Genomic DNA, 22661 nt, shown 5'->3' on the forward strand with positions numbered 1-22661 from the left:
TGAAATCTTGGTCCACCACATTAATCAAATCTCCCCAGTTCAATTCTATGTGGCTTCTATTCCACCATGCTTGTTTCTCATATGGGTGTCCTGGTGAGGAGTGCAGGGATGATTTAGAGAAAGACGACTTTGATTTCAACTGCACTGTGATAAAAGAGCAAGACTGTGGAAGGAACATAAAAAAAATTGCCCATGGAGAAGCCTCAGATTCTTTTTCTGTTGTGGTTCTTTATCAGGCTGTAGATTTTCCTGAAACAGGTGGCTGGTATTTGCCTGAAAAGCCCCACTCTGTTGGCAGGTGTTGAGCTTGTTGAGGGAGGAGTAAGTGGATTCTGCTGAGTCAGTATAGCCAGTGACTCCTTGCCCTGCCTGAACATAAAGGAGTTGACAGTGGCTGCCTAGACGGAAAGGATCTAGGATGTGGGTGGGCAGTCCTGAGGGAGGAACCTTAGGAGCTGCCAAGCCTGTGGGGTAGGTTTCAGCTCATCGTTGATATCTGATTGTTTAGAAATAAAGCCAAACCCCAGGAGGGATGTGAGTTTGGACTTTACATAGTGTGGGAGGACTTTGTTTTTAGAGTAGATTGGAAAAGGTGGCTACTCACAGTCCCCAGTGTTCTTAGAGCAGAATGATTTATTACTGTATCAATTCTTTTTTCCTTTGGGGAAAAATGCATCTTTCCAAGGGCTAGCCCTAGATGACCTATGAACAGGCACTTGCCCTCCAACAGTTGATAATGTAGCTGTATGCCCTCATCAAAATATTACTCCAGGCCATGACAGGGATGTGGGAAGGGAAGGGGAGGGGAGTGCGGCACTATGGTCCCAAACTCTCCACCAGCCAAACATATGTCATCGGGAAGTAGCCATTTGCAGGAAGAATATACAAAGAAAGATGAGAGAGCTATTTCCCCCACCTTCGAAATAGCCAAAGACTTCTCACTAAGACCCAAAACGAGAGAGAGAAATCCCATGTAACTCTAGAAGAAAGAAAGGAGACAGCAGAAAAAACCTCACAACTTGAACTTCATCCTGCCACAGAATCAGAAATGGATTTGATGCAAAATGAGCACACCGTATAAAACCCATCTAATCATTCCTGCCCTTCAGCCTGGTTTGTACAGAGATTCTTGAAGCATAGTGATACTTGTCCACCTTGTCATGCCAGTGAAGTTAATTAAATTGAATACAAGTACAAGCGATGGCCATGATTATCCAGCCACTTTTGAAATGCTAGTATTAAGCATTGCTACTGTAAAACTTGCTCTGCGCAAACCATACCAGATGAGAGCACTGGTGTCAGATAAGGACTTTAAAACTAACAGTCAGCTGAAAAATCTAACTGGCAATAGAAAATATAGTGTCATATGCAAATCTTCTGTTGTTCTCTTAGGACCTTATCCAAAGCCCAAAGAAGTCAATGGAAAGACTCTTGTTGACTTCTATGGTCAGGGCTTTTCTGCCCTCTTCCATGCACAAGGACAGTGCACAGCTTTAAGGTGAAAGATGTTCAGTCATCAGAGGACATGTCTCTTACCCCATAAGCTAACTACTTATGCTAAACTATCTGTTCAATCTTGTATTGAGCTGTGCCATTGTTAGTATTTTTCCCAGACCTGAAGAAGAGCTCTGTATAGCTTGAAAGCTTGTCTCTCTCACCAACAGAAGTTGGTCCAATAGAAGATATTACCTCACCCACCTTGTCTCTCTAATACCCTGGGACCAAAACAGCTACAACAACACTGCATAAAGCAAACGGCTATCACACTTAGCAGCAGCACTTGTTACCCTAGTCAGACTGTGTTTTGAGGGACACACCAACGCTTCAGATGGACATATCTCCTTAGCTACAGAAATTGATATGCTGCAGGTGTGATTGCTAATAAAATAGCAATAAGGGGAGAACTTCCATAACAATACCCATCTGCATGGGAAAAAACACATGCTGAGAGGGTGATTCCTTGTTTGAAAGAAACAGGGCCCTTGTCTGCAAAGGCATCTGATATAGACAGTTACATGGCAGGCTCAGTTATGTCATGGAGAAGTGGAGAATGACCTTAAATTCTAAACATTGATGAGCCCCAAAGAAGTTTCAGATAAATCATTTCTTCCTTCCTCTGTCTTTGGTACTTGACTAACCTGAGAATTTGGCAGCTGCAAGGATCAGGGCTATGTCATCTGTGGCTGCATATCACAACCCCAGTAATCTTTCAGGTACAGGAGCTCAAGCATTTCTCTAATAACTGATAGTAGTAGCAGTTAGTTGGAATTGTAGTGCCCTGGCTGTGAGTTCTGCTAGACTCCTGATTCTCCATACAGGTATCACATGTGACTTGTGCAGTCTAGATATGTTTTGTTGGTTGCCAGTGGGGGCCTATAAGACAGGAGAGAATTAAATAAGACTTTCTTGGATTAGAGCACTTACCTATAAATGTATCTGGAGTAGGTTTTTCTCCTTTCCACAGAGGCGTGTAACCCTTGTTGACACTAATGGGAGCATATCAAGACAAGAATAGATCTGTTGTTCTGTGGAAGGGAAATGTTGATGCTTTTCACTGCTGTTTTGTACTCCAGAAGCATGTTTTTGGAGCTGTATTAGCGATTGTGGGAATCCTGCAATCAGACCCCTTATCACTGTTGCTTTTAAAAGGCAGAGGGACCAGATCTGCCCTTCACTATACAAGCCCAGATCTCATGGAAGTCAATAGGCCTGGGCCTATTCTCACAGACTGACTTGGGTGTACCATTGGGCCAAGGGAGATTTGCACCTGCATGCCCAAAGTGAGAATTTGGTCCATGATTACTTTGTTACAAAAAGGTTGATCCAAAATCATCGTCATCAGACTTCTCCTTTTGGTTTAACATGGCTAATTGCTTCTGAAGTTACTTTGTGATTAATTCTCTCTTTCTCCTGTTTTATATTTTGCTGCTTGCCCGATTTGCATGGGGAGAATATGGCAGCGAGGGCTCTTGTTCTGTGCTTGCTTTGGTACCTGGGTTACTGCAATACATCTATTTGTTTTTTTCCCTCTTCTCTTCCTTGTACCTTGTGTCTCTACAGACCACTGGTGAAAAAAAGCGTTCTAGCCATGCAGCCAGCAATGGCTTTGCAGGGCACATCAATCTCCCTGATCTGGTACAGCAAAGCCACTCGCCTGCAGGCACACCGACTGAGGCCCTGGGGCGAGTCTCCACGCATGTGCAAGACATGGACTCAGTGCCTGAAGTAGGTGGTGGGGCCTCTTTGTTACATGGCTATTCCTCTTCCTTCGCATTGCTCTGAACAAGAATTAACATCCTCTGAGGAAGGGGCTTTCTCAGTGTTCTCCTCCAGTCATCTCTGCTCTCCTCTCTCTTTGTTTTCAGTCCATGATTGTGATTATGAACATAGTTGAAGTAACATTAAATCCACTCAGTAATAGGTATATCGTTATATGTTTGAATGGTGGAAATTTGCACTACAGCTCATTTCAAATCCAGCAGTTGATGTCAATGTTTCGTGGTATTGGGCTTTAACCAAACATCCCAGAAGTTTGTGAAAGTCTAGATGTGGGTCTCAATTTAGCAACTTAGCGTGAAATCTTGGCCGCATTGAAGTCATTTTACCTTGATTCCATTGGGGCCCGGATTCCAACTTGTGGCTCATCTCTAATGGTAAGATGAACTAAAAGACTGGTTAGAAAGATGCTGTGAAGTTCTTTAGGCCAAAAATGTAGCACACCTTTCAGGTTGTGGGTGTTTCCATTCAGGGTGAAGTGACTCTGCTACCAGCTGCTTGGCAGTGAAGTGGTTAAATGTGTGTGTGTGGGATGGGGGGTGTTCTGCATAGGATACAAAAATCCTAACAAACTCAAGTTCTTCCATATAAACAGAGTGAATCAAAGCCTGCTGTTCACTGTCACTTGCTATATATCATACACACTTTCCTTTGGGCCAAATTCTGCTCTCAGATGCAAGCCCACATCACCGAGTATTAAGTAAAATCTGTGGGTGAATGTCCAATAAGAAATAAACCTTTTATTCTGTTGTGTAGGACATAGATTAAATGATCTGTCATCTTATTGTCTTCACTTTAGATTATCTGGCTGTTTTAAGGATCCCTTTTAATAATAATAAATTAAAAATCTTCTTGAAATAAAGGATCCCATTCCTTCTAAAATGTAAGGATCTATGGTACATGTTTTGGCCTAAAGGTTTTATCTGTTTCCTTCTAAGGACAAGAGGGAGTCAGTTGTTTATAAAAGCAAATATTTCTGGGGTCATTCTCAGACTGTTCTTAAAAATGGAGACACAATATGAAGGGATTGTGTTTAAATACATACATTTATAGTGTATGCACCAAAAAAACCCTGTAAGTTTCAAAAATAGAATTTCTGGAGCTGGACGAGCTGAGGGTGGGTGTAAGATGAGAGTTTTGGCTTCAGTTCAGACTCCTGAATGACTCACGGTACTGCTATCAGAAACCGCCGTCATAGCAGGAATCTGTATAGATATCTTGTTGCATGGAAGTTTGGAATGGAGGATGAAACTCACCCCAGAGCAAGTGTGTACATACTTAAGCCCTGCATAAGGGCTTCATGGTGTTTGTGTTGTCTATGAGTTCATGCAGGGCTGCCTACATACCCCTATGCAGCAGGGCAAAGATCCCCATGCTGGCCTTGTATATGTGCAGAAGGCCACATTGGGAAAGGGCTTCAGAGTCACATTTATAAAGATCCAGTGGCCCCGGGTGCCTCATACAGATGACATGGTGGGGCTGCAGCTGCTATACAGACCCACTGGCTGGAAGAGTATCTGTGGAAGAACTATGTGGTAGCACTTTGCCCTGGCCCTGTTTTGTGGGGGTGGAATACTCTGTGTGGGCAGAATGAATTTCTCCTTTCGTGAGAGGGCTGTGGGAAGAAGAAGTCTAAGGGTTGCAGTCTATTCCTGCAGAGAAATAATTTTTTCTGCATAACTTCACCATCACATATGTATTCTAACTGCCCTGTGGCAGACTCAGATTACATGTTCATCCCTTGTGAAACAGTGTCAGCCATGCTGACTAATGTCAAAGATTATATGAGTATTGTGGCATGTACCTGTGTTGTGTAGGAAGGGAGTAAGATGACCCAAGCTTGTTTTAAAGTGAATCCTTTGGGTATGTCTATTAAAAATCAGTTTTCTTGTATTTTTTTAGTTTGGTCACTTTAATCAAGAGTGGGTTTGAACCAAGGCTACGGAACTGACAGATAGTGATTACTCCATCTGTATAGTTCAGCAGAACCAGCCGTGATATGTCAGGGCTAAACAGATTGGAAGAGAACTAGTATTATCTCATACTGCAGCTTGGGAAGCTGAGACAGAGGTTTATAAACGGTTGAACGGGACCTGCAGGAAGATGAGGTCTTAATATTTAAATAACAGATTTGAAAGTTATTAAAATGCCAGCGTCTTATATGGAGAATAGCTGAGTCTGAGCAAAGAAAGAAAAAGCTTGACGCATCAGAATGGAGGATTTCATCCATCATAAATCATGTATTTGAAAGTGCCTTATCCTTAGTTGGAAAAAGAATCCCTGTAAATATTAAATTTTCCCTTCTAGGGTTGCTGATGCTTCACGGAAAATTTTGAAAAAGACATTTTATGTAGAAACAATTTTGCTTGTGTATATTTATCTCACACACACAAAATTGTGCCTGTGTGTGTATCTATGGGTTATATTTTGCTCATACATGTGCATGAAAGTATGATCTGTTGTTTGCAGAGTTCATCTCAGGCTGTTAATTCTCTGCATGGGAATTAATTATTCTTTATTTTTGACATCACATTCTGTTGTTATGGAGACAACAGTGATGTCACAGAAGATTATGAATAGGAGAGAAACGTAGGGGGAAAACAACAGGAGAATCATGGAAGGTGGGCACTGAAAACAAACGCTAGCTCATCTGAACCATCTCCCTGCCAGTGCAGGAATGTGCCCGAAGGTACAGTTTCTAGTGTTTTCTCTAGTTAACGTTAAGTCTTAAGCAATAAGGCTGTTTCTACTTTCCTTGGCGGCTATTCCACATGCCCTACAGTACATCTTCTTGTCAGGAAGTTTCTCCTGATATTAGGCCTACATTTTCTGTTTCTAAATGTAATCCCCTTAGCCCTAGTTATATCTCCCTGTACCATCCTAAATGATCCCCTTGCCATCTTGGTGTTGAAACCCTTCAAATATTTATAGGCTGTTAAAATAGTTCCTTAATCATACTTTAGCCAGGCTTTACATAAGGGGGTACAGTTTACAAAGTCCCTAACTCCCATTCACTGTCAATGGGACTTTGGCTCCAAAGTCACTTAAGTGCTTTTGAAAAGTTTATTCATAAAGCTTTTTTCAAATTTCCTTAGATCAGCCCTCCCAGTCCACTGATAATTCTTGTGGCGGATGAACTGTTTATTCAAACTGGATTTTTGTTCTTTGTGGTATTACTTTGCTCTTTTATGGCATTTTCCATCCTCAAACTTTGTTTGTCTGAAGCGTGTTGAATAAGAGAAGATTCACAATTCCTCTGTGAGGTAGTTGTGGTCACTATTCTGATCCCCCAAAGGCATTCTGGGACACAGAGTATAAGTGACTTGCCTGAGATTATGCAATGTGCCAAAGTTCAGAGCCAGAATTAGAACCATGATCTCCTGGCTCCCAGTCCTTCCGCTTTAATAATAAAGACCGCCTTTATATTTTTATAAACTATCCTTGCTGATAAAGAGCAGAGAAGAATAGGGAGAATCTGACATAGCAGAATTGTTTCTAAATCAAATGCCTTTCAGAGTGTTCCATGAGTTTGACTTTAAGAGGACCTTCATTCACCAAACCTTCACAGGGAGATTTTGGAAGCCAAATAACTGAATCATGAAAAACTCAGGAGAGCTCTTTTCAACATATTTGCTCTTAAACTTATTAGGTTAATCTGTTCCTTGAGAGATCTTTGCTTGAAACCCAAGTAGCATTTTGAGAGCAGTGTAAGATTATGCTTACCTTTGAGAGAACTACCTTTATAAAAGTCTATGCTTATCTTCTTATAGTCAGGGTGATATGCAATTACTCAGTGCAGTTTTAGCTCTGGCTTTGTACAGTGATAGCAGATTTGATTTTGGCCTTTAGTGGCTTAAAAGAAATCTGTGCTAAGGAGGAAAAATGAGAATGGTGTTTCTTCTCTTGTGGAAACATTTGATTCTTGCTATTGTAACAGCATTTAATATAAGTCATAAATATAGCATATCATGGGCAAATAAGATGATAGAAAAATAAGCTGCTCAAGTATGGGGAAGAAAACTTGCCCATGAGTCTTATCATGAGTCCTATGATAAGAATTTCATTTTGTTCAGGAGAAGGTCTTCGCCTCGTTTTTCTGCACTAACAAAACATGAGTTTAAAAAGAGAGCAATGTGATGGGAGAACTTTCTCAGTTTCCTATCGCAAAATCTCAGCTTTGTCATCAGCTATGATATGTTCAGGTTTAGTTTTATTAGCTAAGAAATTACCTTTGGGGCCCTCTCACTTTTAATTTTGCAGTCATTTAAGCTAGCTTCTTGAAACACAGTAGCCCATTGAAATACCTCCAGTGCTGAGTCATATGAGTTAATAACAATGTATATTATATATGTGAGGTGATTACATCCATGTGATACACTGCAGAACCATGGTAGGTCACAGAGCAAGGTGATAAATTTCATTTAACGCATTTCTTGGAACACCTCACCTGGGCTCTATCCACTAATCCACTTCTGCCAGCAGTTAGGACTACTTCTAAGACACCGAATCTCTGCTACCAACCTGACACATAAATATTTCCTCCCCTCCACATCCCCACAAACATGTGATTTCATCTGAGAATTTAAAGTAGGTTGACAAACACGATGAGCAGTATTCATTCCTGGACCAATGATAGATTTAAAGTCCAATATCACATACCCCATCAGGACCAGCAATAGGTGCTTCTTTTAGAGGGCCAGAATTTGTAACTTTACCAATGGGATAAATATTTCTATTTTTGCCCTGGCATATCACAGGGTAGTGAATAGCCAAACTGTCACATTATTATGTCTGCAAAAGCTCGCCAAGACAGTTCTCAGAGGTTTCTAAAATGTATTATTTATTTTTCTCTCTTTCTGAAAACTGTATAGTTGAAGATATGCTAATTAAAACATCTTAGTTTTACAAGCATAGGCATCCAAAAAAAGCAATGGGAATACTTTAAAAAAAAACTCTCAAACATTCCTGCAGTCGTTTTTCTCTCAAATGTGTAGCATGTCCCTGTTACACAATGATGCGGGGCTGTGTGGTTTCAAGTTTTCAGTTGTGTTTGTCTGGGATGTCCTGCAAAATTCACTCCTGGATTCACCATTCATGAGATGCAGTCATCCCAAACCTTTGTCAATAAGACTTTTCTTTTACATCATCATGTGTTCAGTAATTAGCACTTACAGTGCATATTGTAGTACCTTTCATTTTCAAAGCACAATGCAAACTTTCATGAATCTACCCTTTTTATATAATGTTTATTAATTATATTTTTTCAATGCATATAGAAAACTGATCTGACAGGGCAAAGAGCGTGGTTTTGAACAGTCCCCCCTGGGGGAAGATTATAGTTTGTTGTTCACTGGAAGTAAAAACATTGGTATTAAGTATTATTCCTTCCTCTGAGCCATCATCCTGTTTCTTGCTTTATAGTATGGCATGGGAAGTAGCACCAAAGCCTCTTTCACTCCATTTGTGGATACCAGAGTGTATCAGACCTCCCCTACTGATGAAGATGAAGATGATGATGAGGAATCATCTGCTACAGGTAGGAAGCAATGCAGCCAACATGGGGTGTGGTCTAAATGAGATCAGAGTATACACTCAGAACATAACCCAGACCTTAAAATGTTCATTAACTCCTGTTTGGGGTGGGTGGGTGGGTTGGCTGGTTGGGGGTTTGTTTTTGGTTTTTTTTTGTGATTCCTTCCACTTTCCATCCAAAACCCAGAAAAGATAAAATACCATGGGAGAGGTCTGAGAGGAAGCAGGATCTATAGTGAAAATGTGCTCACCCTCCCTGTCAGTGGGGGAGAGATTTCCAGGACCTTTTACAGACTCAAATAGAAGTTTGGATAGTTCAGAAAGTTTGGTTGCTGCTATTATTATTTTATTTAATTGTACCAGGACCCCACTGTTCAAACACAGAACAAAAAGATAGTCCATGCCTCAGTGAGCTCACAGTCTAAGTATAAGACAAGAAACAGCAGGTGGATACAGACAGACAGGAAGGGAGCTCAAGGAAACAATGAGACAATTTTGGTGAGCGTGACAAGCTATGGTCTTAGCACACCAGCTACCTAAGCTTTTGGTGTTCATCCATCACCTAACTATTTATCTTAAGTCAAAGGCCAGGTCATTTGTTGCATTTTTAATGTCTTATCCCTAATCCGAAAATAAAATAAACATTTCTCTACTGAATCAAGCAGACTGGAAAAGTAGCCCAGTTGTGATGGAGTTGAGGAAGCTGTTACTAATATGTTTTCTTTTTAGCACTGTTTACCAGTGAACTGCTTAGACAAGAACAGGCCAAACTGAATGAGGCAAGGAAAATCTCTGTGGTAAATGTGAACCCTACCAATATCCGCCCTCACAGCGACACGCCGGAGATCCGGAAGTACAAGAAGCGCTTCAATTCGGAAATACTTTGTGCTGCTTTATGGGGTAAACTGCTAAGTACCCAACACTCTTTGCAAAGTTTTCTAGAGCCTGGGGTTAAAAATGAAACCTGAATGGTTTTAAAGACTGCTTCACCATGCAACCATGCCTCAGTCTGCAGCAGCCTCGTGCTACACAACAGGCACTTTGAACAATCTGTAACTGATGGAAACTTGAGGACCCAAGGGCTTGTCTGCATCATGAGATACTGAGCAGCAAACCAAGGTCTGAATCTACAGCACACCAGCTTGCCAGGCAGTAGCATCTCTTGTGGACACTGCTACACTGCAGTGAAAGTCCCAGAGTGCAGCTTCACTACTTGAAAGCGCAATAATTTGCTATGTAGGCAAGCTCTAAGTTAAGTATCCACATCATCTGTAGGCTCTTAAATGGGCCCTTAGACACCCAGAGGTGTCCCATTGCCAGTTAAAGCCCCCAGTTTCAAAGGTGGGTGTCTAACTATGCATTCAAGCTTGAAAATTGAGATCTCTGTTTCAGAAACTCATTCTGCCTTGTATTCGTTTCATCGCTACAGTGTATTGTCCAGCAATTTACATTATAAGTGCTTGCTTTTAATGGTTATGCTATTGCAGTCAGGGTCCTAAGAGGCAACATGAGGTGTAAATTTTCAAGAATGCCCAAATGACTCAGCAGCCTAAGTCCAATTTTCAATAGTGAACATCAATGAGAAGTAGCAGCCTCAGGGTCATGGATTTTTTCACTACTGAAAATGGGTCTTAGGCAGCCAAGTTACTTGGGCATTCTTGAAAATTTTACTCATGCTCTAGTGATAGAGCAGTGGACAGGGAATAAGTATGACTGACCTCTCTTCTTTGCTGTAGTGAGCAACCTAGGCCAAAGCACTTTTCACCTCTTTGTGCCTGGATTTGCCAATGTGTAAAATGGGGATAATAATATCTACACCAATGGAATGCAGTCATGGAGTGCTCCTCATGATGCTGGCCATACTTATGGTACATAGTCTCATGCTAGATTGGTACGGTTGTGATTGTTGTCCTTTCTGGGAGCCTGAGGTAGCAGAGAATGAGACTTTAAGGCCTGATTCAAAGTCCATGGAAATCAGTTGACAGACTTGCATTATCTTCAGTAGGCTTTGGACCAGGCCCTTAAAGCAGCAGCTGTGGAGCGCGGTTTAAGTCATCCCATTTGCTTGTTTAATATCTAGGTGTTAACCTACTAGTGGGTACAGAAAATGGACTGATGCTGTTGGATCGAAGTGGCCAAGGAAAGGTGTACAACCTGATCAACAGAAGGCGATTTCAACAGATGGATGTGCTAGAGGGACTTAATGTCCTTGTAACAATATCAGGTACACCTGTTACTCTGCTTCACTGTTCACAACCCTTTCCTTTCTAATTTCCTGGGAGCAGTTCTGTCTCAGACAGAAACCAGCCCCTTAATGTCAGAAGAAGGACTGTAGGATTAGCTTTTAGTTTAATTACAGAATCCAAGAAATTAGATCTGGAAAACACCTCTTAGGGCATTTTCTTCCATCCTCAGTTGCAAGATGCCCGGCTGCACCACTATAATCAAGGGCTCGTCACCATTTCAGTTTTCAGCCAACAGTTCTGTGCTCTCAACCCTGAATCAAAGGATAATTTGGGTATTTCAATATTCACGCCTGTTTGTATAGGCACTCCACATGCAGAACTCCCATGGAAGTAATGTGACAGTCCCACCTATAGAGAGGCTACAGAATCAGATCTTTAGAATAAGCTCCCATTTCAGCAAGCTGACACTAGTATCCCCATCATCCATAGATGGAAGGAGATAGGGAATTGCAGAAACCTTTCCTGTTAACTTATTTTGCACATTTAATTCTCACTGGGTAGAGTGACAAAATTTACTCCAACGAAACAATTTGATAGCTGTAGTTTTGTTTGCAATCCTGTCCCTTTCTCTCATTTATTTAATATTTTCTTCCTCCTGAGCCTACTAACCATTGAAGTGTAGACTTTTCTTCCTTTCACTGAAGATTTCTTTTAAAATGCTGCTTCCTGATTTACCTTCTTATATTGCTCCCATGTACTTTTGAAAAGAATATAAATGATAGGAATTGTAGTACCATAGGAAGAAAAAGGTGAAGGTAGGAATCCATTATGAGCATTTGTGGTGAGCTTAACAGACTTGCAAAGGTGATTGGAATATTGCGTATGTGTGATTTGGAATTCTCTGAGTTGGGATTAGCCAATTAACCTACTGGCTAATGGCTTAACTCCACTGACTTCAGTGGGAGCCATGTAATGCATCTGAACTGGATCTTTATTAACACTTATTAGTGGTAACCCATGAAATATTCACATTTGAGTAACAGGATTAGGGTTTATATCTGGTTAGACTGCAGCCACTGGAGGGTGACATGATCACACTCCCCCAAATCTGACAATCTGTCCAGTAGAGTGCAGTGCCACACCACGTAGCCAGACACAGAAACTTAGTGTGTGGTCAAATAATGGAACTTATCTCAAATAGCAGTAGCTGGTGAGCAAGATTAAAATTGCAGAGCTATTCAGAAGGGTTCATGGACCAGATGAAGTCAGAAGGTATTTAGATGTGGGAGAATGGTATGAGGAAAGCTCATGCAGTGAGGTTGGAATGTGTAGTGGATCAATGTCATGCAATGCGATGACCCTAAATGAGTTGTGAGATGCAGGGATTGAACCCAGGACCTCTGGATCTAAAAGCATGAGCCTTCACTGCCAAAACTAAGACACACTATTATTAGCCAAAACTCATAAACCTGTGTACTGGTGATTGGGACACACAGAGGGGGACAGTGATATGTTGAGTGAGTGTGAGTTATAGTTGCATTATATTTTTTCATTTTTCACTAGGAAAGAAGAACAAGCTGCGAGTTTACTACCTTTCATGGTTAAGAAATAGAATTTTACACAATGACCCAGAAGTAGAAAAGAAGCAAGGCTGGATCACTGTTGGAGACTTGGAAGGCTGCATACATTACAAAGTTGGTAAGCGGAACAGGATGTATGTACTGTATCTGCTCACCTCATGAGGATTTCACTTGAAGGATGTTTTAAGAAATTCAGTGTAGCCATTAAAACCAAAAATTAAGCAATCATTACATTTGTTCTAGTACTAAAAGAGAAACTGTGAGGTACCAATAGTAGTGAACTTGAGGGACAACTCTGCTTGATGTTTACATGATCCTCAGGGCCAGATTCTCCCCTCGCTGTTGTAAATCAGGAGTAACGCCGCTAAAGTTTATGGAGTCACACCAATGTAAAATTGGTGTCACTGAGAGGAAAATCGGACTCTCAATCATTCGTCTTCCCATTAATCATTGACCAGTTGGTTTTGAGAGGTCTTCACTCAGTTTTCCTTATTTCTGAACAATTCACGATTTTGAAGAGACTTTTCTTTTATCACAGTTTCACCCAGGCAGTAGCAATCAGGAAGAGACTATTTCTTTGGTTATATGCATTGAAGAAAACCACCAAACTGAATGACAAGCATTCATGTGGTACTGTTCAAATTATCACCTATCAGCCGTGATCGTATCCTTGCGCTCTTCCGATAGGAATATAGGATTTTCCACACCAGAACAAACTAATGGATCATCTAGTCTAGAATCCTTTCTTTGTCAGTGGCCAGTGCTAGGTGCTTCACAGGGTGATATAAAAGCCCACATAACTGTACAATATTTTCTACTGTGGACAAGAACATTTCTTCCCAAACTCAGTTAGCAAATCAGTTGGTGATCTGTTTATGCCATGAGGCATGAATATTGATGTCCCTGGAAATTTGATCCTAACTATAACTGCTGGGGGTAATTCATATAAATGGACTAATCATCTTTAAGTTGTGCTCTTTCTTTCACAGCTCATAGTCCACTGTGGAGGAAGATTTAGTCTGATGGAAGAGTTTTTGAAGGAAATGTCTTTAAAATTGGCTTATTAAATATTCCCCTTTATTAAATATTTTTAAATCACATGTAACAATAACTGCTGAAGAAAGATAATCAAACATCTTATTTTTTTCCTTTGATTCTGCAGTCTTAGATCTGATCTAATGAAAAAGGAAGAGGATTTCCCCCCTCTTGTTTCTAGGTGGTTTGGCCCAAAAAAATTCCATTGCAGTATTTTGTACTTTGATACTATTTTGAACAGAGGTACAGGAATGAGGCAACAAAAAAATCAGTATGCCACAATCCTAGTTAAGCTTTTAATCCATCGCTATGTAGTAGATAAAAACATTACCAATGGAAAGATAGTGAGAAGCTCTTCCTTGAGATAAATTGTGCAGTCTTGTTTGAGTAAAATGGATGTTTTAAAAATTAGTTTTATTTCAATTTTAGTGAAATATGAAAGAATCAAGTTCTTGGTGATTGCCTTAAAGAATGCTGTAGAGATATATGCTTGGGCTCCGAAACCATATCACAAGTTTATGGCATTTAAGGTATGTTTAAGTTGTTACAAAAATACAATCCATCATCATAAGTACATGGGAATTTCTTTATTATACAGATTATGAAAGTGTATCATTTCCTTGGTTATCCTCCCCTTATCAGGCCAGACAAGGAATCAAACACAGGTCTCTTTTGTGATGCATAGAACTGACCTGGCAGAGTTACCGGGCAGACTTTACAATGGCATGTCTCTTTCATACTTCAGGCAGGCACACAGAAAGATTCTTCAAGAATCAAGAATTTATTGTACTTAATACTACCTTTGAGATTATTGGATGCAAGGTGCTATAATAGTGCTAGGTATTATTGATAATTATTTATTAGTATATTCTGGGTATATGTTCTTCTGCAATTGAAAGTTTTTGACCAGTGCTGTATTGTTATTTTTTTCATATCGACTAAATAAATTATTTTGTCTCAAACTAATTTACATTTTAATGACATTAAAAAGTTGCATTTTTAGAAGTGTGTTTTGCATCTTTTTTCCCCTCAATGTTAATTTTTTATCTTAAGGTATAAAGTCTGATAATCTGAGGCCACTTTCTCTTTTTTTCCTTCCTATCTTCCCCCAGGATTTTTCACCAGCATTCTGCTTGTACATAAATTGTACCTAAACTAAGTGTGCTCTGTGTACTTTACACTCAGCACTCTATAGCACTTTCCATCCACAGATCTTTGCAGAGGGCTAACTGAAAGGGGCAGTGGATTCAGAGACTGTTTCATGCTGAGTAAACACTGCATCCCTCTAGCAAATATGGCTTTTTCAGGGAGGATGAGTGTGATCTGATGCTGAATAAAGTGAAGTGGACTTCATATGAGGAATTAAGCAGAGTTAAGGCAGTCTACACTAGAAGCGCTACATTGGCACAGGTGCACCGTTGTAGCACGTCTGGTAAAGATGCTCTATGCTGATGGGAGAGAGAGCTCTCCTGTCAGCATAATATACCCACTTCCATGAGAAGTTCTCCCGCTGACATAGCGCTGTCCACACATAGGTCGGTGTAATTTACGTTGCTCAGGAGGGTGGCTTATTCACACAAAGTAAGTGGTAGAGTAGACCCGGCCTTAGAATGGGATGGGATCCACCTCCCCAAGCTGCGGGCAAGTTTTGAAGCTGTAGCTGAATTCTCCTGTGGCTGCTATTTGAATCTATGGACTAAATAGGCATCACTGCCTTTCCACACCTGTTCAGGGATTCACAGAGACTGGAATTATGCAAATACAGAGTGGCCCTTCCTTGCCCTGCCCCACCCCACCCCTAATAGTTCATTCCTGTTCAGAGTCCTCATGAAAACCACTCAGACAGGATACAAATGGTCTCCCACCCTTGGTTGCTTTGCCCACACACCAACACAGACCTTACACGGCACAGAGCACCTGCTGTGGGTTGGAAGGGGGAATTCCTCCTTATGTGTTAGCTGAAACACTCTCTCAAATGAAAATGAGTACTCCTCCATGATCCTGTTTAAAGGCCCAAATTTTGGGGCTGCACAGAGGCACCTGTGAAAAAAGAACAGTGCTCACAAGGGGGAGCCCAGGGGTGGGGGGGGGGTAATTTGTCCAACCCACAGAAGATACCATGCAGGGGAGGAGCTTGTGAGTCACATTTTTTTAATGCATACACCATCTGACCCTGCAGTAGCCCTGCACACACCACCTCTCTGCAAATTATTTGTGCATGCAGCAGAGGAATGTGTACTGGCTACTTCAAAGCCCATCAACGCTGGCAGAGATTCGTGTGTTGTTCGCAGCGGTGAGGGTGTTTGCAGGTTATGACCCTAAACTTCGAGTATCTCTGTGAGGAAAAGACAGAGGGAATTTAAGTGATTATTCTGAAGGGGGGATGGTGGAGCTTGATGTGGAGAGAGCAGCAAAATAAGGACAGACGCGTGAATGGAATTAAGCAGCAGGGTGCAACTTTCATTAAACTCTAACACAGCGGGAGGGGCATTACCCGCCCATCACCCATACTCTCCTATACCCGGTATTTACTTGATTCCAGTGCATGGGGTTATAGGGCTCCTTACCATATAACCCATAACGTGGGGTAGGTTCTCCTCAGCCTATTCCCCCAGGACTCAGCTCTCTGAGTCCTAGCACCCTCGCCCTCGCAAGGGGGACAGAGGGTGCAGCAGGGTGGGGACCTCAGCCAATGAGGGCCACAAGGTCTGACCTCCTCATGCAAAGGCCACAGAGTCTTACCCTATCACATGAGCCCAAGACCCAACACCAAAATCCCAGGTCTTTTATCTCTGGGAACTGTTCATTTTAGTTTCTTAACCGCACTGGAAACTGGCCACAAGTCACAATGAGTAAACAACTCCACCCAGTACCTCAGTTATGTACCAAGCACATTCCTACTCAACCCACTGTGGCTTCAAGGTGCTGTGAGGAAGGCAAAAGCTCCCTGGTAGTTTGCCAATTGGCCTAGGGGAGAAAAAATTCCTTCCTGACCCACCTAAACAGTAACCCACAGCATCTGTCAAACTGCGTTCCTGTTCTTAATTTGGATGGGTAGGGTGAGCTGCAGGAACAGAGGTGAATGAGATTCCACATGACCCACACTCGGAGCTAAATCCTGGGAGCTGGGGAATGCTGGCCAGTCAGCACCCCACTCCCCCAGCTGGCCAATGCATGCCAAAGACTCCCAAACAGAGGAGCTACCTATTGTCCTTTGGCAAGTATCTCCCTCCCTTGCTATTGGAACTGTCTCCCTTTCACGGCTGGCCCCATCAAGTTCCCCCACCCATTGGTGTGGATGGGTGGCATATGCCAGTATCTTTACAGGCTGTCTTTTGAGCTTTCATTCCAGCTGTTGGATCCATATTTTCCAGTGACTGCTATCCCTGCATGGTGAAATGCAGCATGTATGTAACATGTCAGACAGCCTGATGGTTATAACAGGAAAGACAAACATTACAGCAGCACTTTGAAACTTCTTGTAAGATATAGCAATACAAAAAGAGCCAGACTAGCAAATGAACGTGGACAGACAGAGTGACCAAGTAATACCCTATGGGGCATCTGAGATGCAATAGGAATATCAATGACACATTTAATAAGAGACAAACGTGGTTTCATAATTGTAATGTGCTGCCAATAGTGGGCTTTGTTTGTACCTCAGGAAACTGACTGAAGGGATTTTAAAAGTCTTTTGCAGATCTCCAGCACAAACCGTTGCTTGTGGACCTCACGGTAGAAGAGGGTCAAAGATTGAAGGTTATCTTTGGATCACACACTGGATTCCATGTGATTGATGTAGATTCAGGGAACTCTTATGATATCTATATACCATCTCACGTGAGTACACGGAGGAGCTGTGTTACTGTATGACTAACATGATGAATAAAGTACGTCCCAAACAAGATTTGGAAGAGGGTTCGGCTGTTGGAAATCATGGCTAATTACATGGCATCTTGCTGTGAGTACTAAAATCACTGGTAATGGCCTCTCTGACAAGCGAATGAGAGAGGGTGAGAGGTACCATACACCTAGTTAATAAAGATAAAGGATCTGATTCGACAGTCTTTACTTACTTGGGGGCAAATTCAGCCCCATGCCAAGCCTCCATAGTCAGGCATGGAAAGAGGAATCCTCTCACATACACCACGGACCAATCGTGGTGCCATTCCATAGCTTCTGTTTCCGTGCTGGGGGGATGGTTAATAGGGAACCAGGTTCTGCCCCAACAAACAAAATGGGCATCCCAAGGAACTGGGCCTCTTAGTGCAGATCTCTTGTAGGGAGTTCCAAATCCTGCCCTTCACCCCATTCCCTTGTGAAGTAGTTTTTCTGAGTAAGGGCTGCAGGACTGGGCTGCAGGATCTTTACGGAATAAGCTGTGTTCCGAACTCTGTGTATGGTTAACAGACAAAAATGGACAGTTAAGTGAGACAAGACAATATGAAGTAAATGTAGCCTTTTCTGGAAGCCGATTTTGCTGAACTCTGGTAAGAATCTCTCATCACATGGTTTCAACTAAATTGGTTTAAGCGCATTTTGTGAATAAGGCCAAAGCAGGTCTGAACTGAGGTTACAAAACATACTGGGGTTTAGGTTTAACTTGGTATGCCCACTTTAACTATTTATGGTACGTCCACACCTTGAATACTGCGTGAGGTTCTGGTTGCCCCGTCTTATAAAAGATATACTGTATTAGAATTGGCAAACGTACAGAGAAGGGCAACAAAAATGCTTTGGGGTATAGAACAGTTTTCATATGGGGAGAGATTAGAAAGACTGGGACTGTTCAGATCAGAAAAGGGATGACTAAGGGGGGATATGATAGAAATCTATAAAATCATGACTGGTGTGGAGACAGTGAATAGGGAAGTGTTATTTACTCCTTTACATGACACAAAAACCAGGGGTCATCCTATAAAATTAATAGACAGCAGGTTTAAAACAAACATAAGGAAGTACTTCTTCACACAACACACAGTCAACCTGTGGTCCTCACTGCCAGGGGATGCTGTGAAGGCCAAAAATATAAGTGGGTTCAAAAAAGAATTGGATAGGTTCATGGAGGATACGTCCATCAGTGGCTATTAACTGAGATGGTCAGGGATGCAGCCCCATGCTGTGAGTGTCCCTAAACCTCTGACTGCCAGAAGCTGAGGTTGGTCGACAAGGGATGGATCACTCAATAATTGCCCTGTTCTGTTCATTCCTTCTGAAGCATCTGGCACTGGCCACTGTCGGAAGACAGGACACTGGGCTAGATGGACCATCGGTCTGACCTAGTATGGCCGTTCTTATGTTTTTATGTTCTTATATATAGTGTTTGAGCAAACCATTGGAGAAACCGGGGCAGCTGGAACTGTGTTTTAAATCAACATAGGAATTCCCTATCTGATCAGACGAGTGGCTCATCTAGGACAGTATCCATTGCCTGATAGTGCTGTCAGTGCCTGATAACTGACAGGAAGGTGGAGGAAATGCCGCCAAGGTAGCATGTTGCCTTAGCGACTGAAGATCAGAAATGTAAGCAAAGTAGCTGCATCCTAGTTTCTATCCTTCCTCCAAACACTGATTATTCAAGAAAGGAGAAGATTTCCTCCTCCCCAGTTCTGTACCCAGTATTCTTAATTTCTGTTTCGCTATCATTTGAACACAAGATGTATTTAGTGGTCAATAGCAGTTGATATATGGTACTGTCAAATGTCAGACGCCGTTTTCTGGGGGTGTAAATGTTGCAATCTCCTTATAATGGCTGAGGCTGTTTATCTTTGACACTTCGGACAGTTTGATGGTGGGGTAAACGTGACAAATTACTCTCTTTCGAGCCGATCCTTTAAATGCCCAGGCATAGCTGTTTAACAGGGTGGGATTTTCTTAGACTTTTTTCCCCTCTTTGATTTAATTCTAATTTGGGGGGGTTATTTTAATCACAGATTCAGGGCAATATCACTCCTCATGCCATTGTCATCCTGCCAAAAACGGATGGGATGGAGATGCTCGTATGCTATGAGGATGAAGGGGTGTATGTGAACACCTATGGACGGATAACTAAAGACGTGGTGCTGCAGTGGGGAGAAATGCCTACTTCTGTGGGTAGGTGAACCCTTCCTCTTCTCCGTTGTCATTTACAAATGTAAAATAAGATGAGAAATAAAGGAAACTAAGATGGGGTCATTTGGGAACTTGCCAATCAAAGCAGACCGCTCTCACTCAGATGGTGGACCTAGTTGTTGTCCATTCATAGATTGGGCCTTGAGGACTCCCTACTTAAAGTCACTAGACCGGGGAGACAATGTGCTCCAGTGAAGAGGGCACTGGTTGGGGAGTCAGGAGAACCTGAATTCTAAACTCCTGGCTCTACCATTGGCCTGCTGTGTGACTTTGCTTCTCCTCTCAGTTCCTCTGTTTCCCGCATCTGTTAAATGGGGATAAGGATGCTTTATTCTTGTTAAAGCACTTCGAGATCTATGGAGGAAAAAGCACTATATAAGAACCATTATTATTATCTATTATTTGAGTGCTTTCTCTTGATGTGGCTGGCTTCTGCTACTTCTGGCAAATGGAGAGTTACTTGATTCCTCTAGACAGTCTTTGAATACTGATTGTTGAGAGCGGCTTTGCCCATTTTGTTATTAATAGCCTGCCAAATGTTTTTAATGCTCTTTTGGAAATTCCTTTTGACAGCCTACATTCATTCCAATCAAATAATGGGCTGGGGAGAAAAAGCTATTGAGATCCGTTCAGTGGAGACAGGACATTTGGATGGAGTATTTATGCACAAGCGAGCTCAAAGGTTAAAATTTCTATGTGAAAGAAATGATAAGGTAAGTCTTCCTCAGAGTGTGCATCAGTGCTTTACATCTTTAAGATACAACCAGCTACCTTGAGGTTTCAGATCTAGTTTGTCTTGAGGTTAATAAGTAATCAATGTGATGATCTGCTTAATGCACACAACACACAAGCAAACCACTCCAAGTAATTCTCTTAAGTAGAGACAATCAGTAATGGAGAGAAGCCCTATGTTGACTCAGCTTGAATTTCTCCTAAGTGGTGATGACAAAGCTACTTGAGGAGTCTGCTCAAAACCTAATGGGCCCATTTGCCTATCTTTGATCAGCTGGAGTGGATCAGTTGTGTTTCCATTTACAGATTCTATTATAATGATTTTCTGCATAACCATTCCCCCATCCAGCAGAGTGAAAATGCTGCTAAAATATATACTCCAGTTCAAGCTGCCTCACCTAAACAATAGCCTGTACTCTAAAATATTGCATGGCCACAAATCAGTTCCATGAAATAAATCCATTTAGAATCTTGGCAGGTCAGTTACAGTTACACACACACATTACATTAAAAGAACATTATTAATGTTGCAAAGTCAAGTACTTAGAAGTTAAGAAATGCCAGAATGAAGGTTGCCTCTGCAACCTTAATTTGATCCCCTTGTGCGTACGCATTGTGATACAATCTTAATAAGGTTCTTTGAATGTAGATTTTTGTGTGTAGATTCCTAGGTTTTTCAAAAAGCAAATTGATAAAGCAGAAATTCCATCATGTGACATCATATTGATACCCACTCATCAGCAGAGTTGGACTGTTTAGATCCACTGCACAGATCTCTGCCTCTTGGGCTAATGGAATAACTGGTAGCAGTAATAGGATGTCATCCTCTGTGTGGATCAGCACAAGGGAGGGATGAGAGACCATATTTGCCAAAGGGTTTCACAGACGTATGCTAACAGCAGAGGAATGGTGAGACTCAGGAATTGGGAGTTACATTCCAGGCTTTGGAGGAGAGTGCTCTCTAGTGGACACAGACTCTTCTACACATTTTCCCCAGACTTGATGACTTCTGCCCCATCCTCTCCAACATGGCCCTGTTCCATCCTGTCTGCTCATCCCTGGCTCCTTTTCCTAAGCCCAGGCTCTTTGCCCAGCCAGTTACTCTCTTTCTTCCCCCTACCCCTTCAGTTCCAATCTCACCAGACTCCTTGTCCCATTCTGCTCCTTTTCTTCCCCACTGCCCTGGCTTTTGTCTTCCAGTGCATTCCCCTTCCACATTACCTGGGTGTGAAAAGTGGGGTCACGGAGAGTACAGGAGAGAGAGAGGCTCCCTGTTCTCAGGTCCAGTGCCTAGCCCCATTCCAGCCCTGAGCCCCATTCCAGCTGGAAGCAGCCATTACAGAGAACAGCCAGCTTTTGCTTCTGCAGCCCTGGACTGGAGGGAGTATGCTGAGCTGCTTTGTGGGGATGACACATACATAATCCACTCGCACGTAGGAGCTGCGAGCAGATGGTGGATGCACAGTCTGGTTACACATGGGAGCTGAGGGGATGGGGCATGCTCAATGAAGACAGAATTTTTAGAGATTTTTAGCTGCTAAAAATCAAAAGTCTCTGCTGAGCATGTGCAAGCTGCGATTTTTCAAAGGCTTATAACTTGGTGGAATTCTACGAGGATGGCAACAGGCACATCCCTATCGTAAAGGCCACCCCACTGCCAAATTTCAAATCCCGGATACGAAGTATGGGGGTGCTAGAGTTGTTCAAAGAAAAGGTCACCACCTTTTTTTAACATAGCAAAAGAACAGAATTTTCCCTAATTTCATTCTCAGAAATGGCTGAACAATTTGGCTGAATTTTTCCAAAAGGTTGGCCTGAGGCAGACAACCAGCATGAAAAATTTCAGGTCAAACAGCCTGGCAAAGTGATAAACAATTGAAAACAAGGTCTTAAAATGGGAAGTCCTGCCTATAATAAACATGGCACTATGGAGCAACCCCAAGCTGAGCTCTCCTCTCTGGTACTGATAGCAAGTCAGGAAAGCCCCATAATTTTATTGACACCTACGTTAATGATGATCTGGCTCGGTGGGTCATTCTTCAGTGGTTCTAATTTGCTCAGAATACAGCCAATACAGAGACAACCAACTTGCTGAACTTCCCTTAGATGATAGCACCAGTTCTCTCAGTTGATGTCTTAAGTGTTAGATTTCAGTTTCCTTGTACTAGTCTTGGAGAGTGTCCCTTTGCATATAGAAAATGTGGGAATG

The 22661-nt window shown here is 42.0% G+C and overlaps 1 protein-coding gene across 3 annotated transcripts in view; it reads left to right on the top strand.

Annotated features, from left to right (window-relative positions):
• Nucleotides 1-22661, top strand: part of TNIK (TRAF2 and NCK interacting kinase) — a 305023-nt gene that overhangs the window by 278068 nt on the left and 4294 nt on the right. For 2 of the 3 annotated variants that reach the window (XM_077825854.1, XM_077825856.1), the window contains 9 exons: nt 3061-3225; nt 8698-8812; nt 9538-9708; nt 10889-11032; nt 12558-12692; nt 14039-14139; nt 17300-17449; nt 19543-19702; nt 20294-20433. In XM_077825854.1, the coding sequence (XP_077681980.1) occupies nt 3061-3225; nt 8698-8812; nt 9538-9708; nt 10889-11032; nt 12558-12692; nt 14039-14139; nt 17300-17449; nt 19543-19702; nt 20294-20433 (1281 nt within the window). The remainder of the gene's footprint in view (nt 1-3060; nt 3226-8697; nt 8813-9537; nt 9709-10888; nt 11033-12557; nt 12693-14038; nt 14140-17299; nt 17450-19542; nt 19703-20293; nt 20434-22661) is intronic. The other variant, XM_077825855.1, reaches the window with a different exon arrangement.

This window comes from Eretmochelys imbricata, chromosome 9, assembly GCF_965152235.1.
Source record: "Eretmochelys imbricata isolate rEreImb1 chromosome 9, rEreImb1.hap1, whole genome shotgun sequence".
Taxonomy (NCBI): Eukaryota; Metazoa; Chordata; order Testudines; family Cheloniidae; genus Eretmochelys; species Eretmochelys imbricata.